At 62.8% G+C, this 1,963-nt stretch overlaps 1 protein-coding gene across 1 annotated transcript in view; it reads right to left on the reverse strand.

The window, feature by feature from the left end:
* LOC103759526 (transportin-3) overlaps positions 1–1,963 on the reverse strand; it is a 26,852-nt gene that overhangs the window by 19,064 nt on the left and 5,825 nt on the right. Inside the window, exons 2-4 of the mRNA XM_029958166.1 lie at positions 1,460–1,713; positions 692–765; positions 6–18 (exon numbers count right to left, since the gene is read on the reverse strand). Of these exons, the coding sequence (XP_029814026.1) occupies positions 6–18; positions 692–765; positions 1,460–1,713 (341 nt within the window). The remainder of the gene's footprint in view (positions 1–5; positions 19–691; positions 766–1,459; positions 1,714–1,963) is intronic.

Consider the following 1,963-nt stretch of genomic DNA (forward strand, 5'->3'; position numbering starts at 1 on the left):
GTCACGTCACTGCTGTACCTGCGGGGCGGGAGAGGCACCTCAGCTCTGGGGAACAGCAGAGTGACAGCCAGGGGGACATCCCGGCCCATGGACAGAGCTGGGGCTGGGCGGGCTCCAAGGTCCCTTCCCACCCAAACCATCCCACGACTCCGTGATTCCAGAGGCTCGGCCCTGGCCACGGGGCACAGCCCTGCCCAGAGGAGTCTCTGGGATGGCTCAGCCCAAGGATTTCCAACAGAGAAGCGACAGGAGGTTTCCCAGCCCACGAGCCCAAGTGCCACCACCCGGACAAATCCCATCTCCCCCTGCTGCCCACGGACAGGGAGCCACCTCAGCATCGGTGTCACCGTGCAGCAGCGTGTGGCACCCCGTGGGGACACCTGGGGACACCCCACAGCCACCAGCTCCAGCCTGGCTGCTCCACCCCACCATGCTAAAGCCAGGGGCCGAGGGATCATCCCTAACAAAGCAGGGATGAGGGAAAGCGCTGAGTCCCGGGGCTGGGAGCAGGGAAGCGTGAACAGAGCTGCTCCACAGCCACAGGCAGCCCCTCCTGCCACCACCCTGGGCACGGGTATCAGGGATCCAGGGATCCAGGGAGGGAACTTCCTTCTCCTGGACCACACGGGACCACCCGCCCGCCACGTGCCCACGGAACAATTCTGAGTTCAGAGACAGAACAGGCACTCACTTCTCCACCAGTGTCTGCACACAGCCCTTCCACGAAGCCATCTGCAGGGCGAGGTCGGCGATGGCCAGAGCCAGCTGGGGAGTGGGGAAAACACGGATCAGTGTGGGCACGGCTGGCATGTGCCAGGAGAAAGGGCCTGCAGGGCTGGCAGGGAACTCTGGAGTCCATCACAACATCCCTGTGGGCAGGGAACTCTGGAATCCACCTCCACCATCCCTGTGGGCAGGGAACTCTGGAATCCACCCCCACCATCCCTGTGGGCAGGGAACTCTGGAATCCACCTCCACCATCCCTGTGGGCAGGGAACTCCAGGATCCACCCCCACCATCTCTGCCTGTGCTCAAACCCTGTGGTGACACCCGCCACCCTGAGGGGTGACATTCCCTCCTGGAGGACTCAGGAGTCAGACAGGCACCCTGGTCTCAGCCTGGAGGTGCCAGATCCCCCCGTGCCCCAGGAACGTATGGATAATGGGAAGGAAGGGAGTGAAGAGTGAGGGAAATCCCCCTGGACACCCAGGGTGCTGCTGGGTTGGGTCTTCACGGCAGAGCACGGGGAAAAGCCCAGGAAGAGCTGCTGCTCCTTCCCAAACAGCAAACGAAGATTCAGTAATGGATGTGACAAAAGGAACCAAGGGATGAAGGAGGGAGAACAATCCCCTGGCGGGCTGGGAGCAGGGACAGCCATCCCTGTCTCCAGCAGAGCCCTGGAGCGAGCGCTGGGAGCAGGACACGGAGGGAGCAGCTCCCTCCCCCTGCCAGCACCCACCTGGGTGACAATGACCGGGGACAGGTCCTTCAAGTTCTGGATGTGGGACAGCAAAGAGTCCCGGAGCGAGGCGTGGGAATCCGTGGGGAGCTCGTAGAAGGAAGTCTGGATCTTCATCTTCATGGTCTGTGCTGCAAAGTAGCAGGACTCCACATCCTGGTGGATCTGCAGCAGCTGGTCCGAGATCTCCCAGGCATGGACCTGTGGGAAAACCAGGGCCTGGTCAGAGAGCAGGGCTGGAACAGCACCAAGGGCTCAGTGGGGTCAGGGGGCTGCAGACACAGCCCAGACCCCCATGGAAACACAGCCCTGTCCTGCTGCAGCGAGTCCAGAGGAGCCCATCCAGGACATGCTTCCAGGGCTGGAGCCCCTCTGCTCTGGAGCCAGGCTGGGAGAGCTGGGAAAGCTCAGAGAAGGCTCCAGGGAGACCTGAGAGCCTCTCCTGGTGCCTAAAGGGGCTCCAGGAGAGCTGGAGAGGGACTGGGGACAAGGCATGGAGGGACA

This window comes from Manacus vitellinus, unplaced genomic scaffold (genome assembly GCF_001715985.3).
Source record: "Manacus vitellinus isolate BGI_N305 unplaced genomic scaffold, ASM171598v3 scaffold_143_pilon, whole genome shotgun sequence".
In the NCBI taxonomy this organism is placed as follows: Eukaryota; Metazoa; Chordata; class Aves; order Passeriformes; family Pipridae; genus Manacus; species Manacus vitellinus.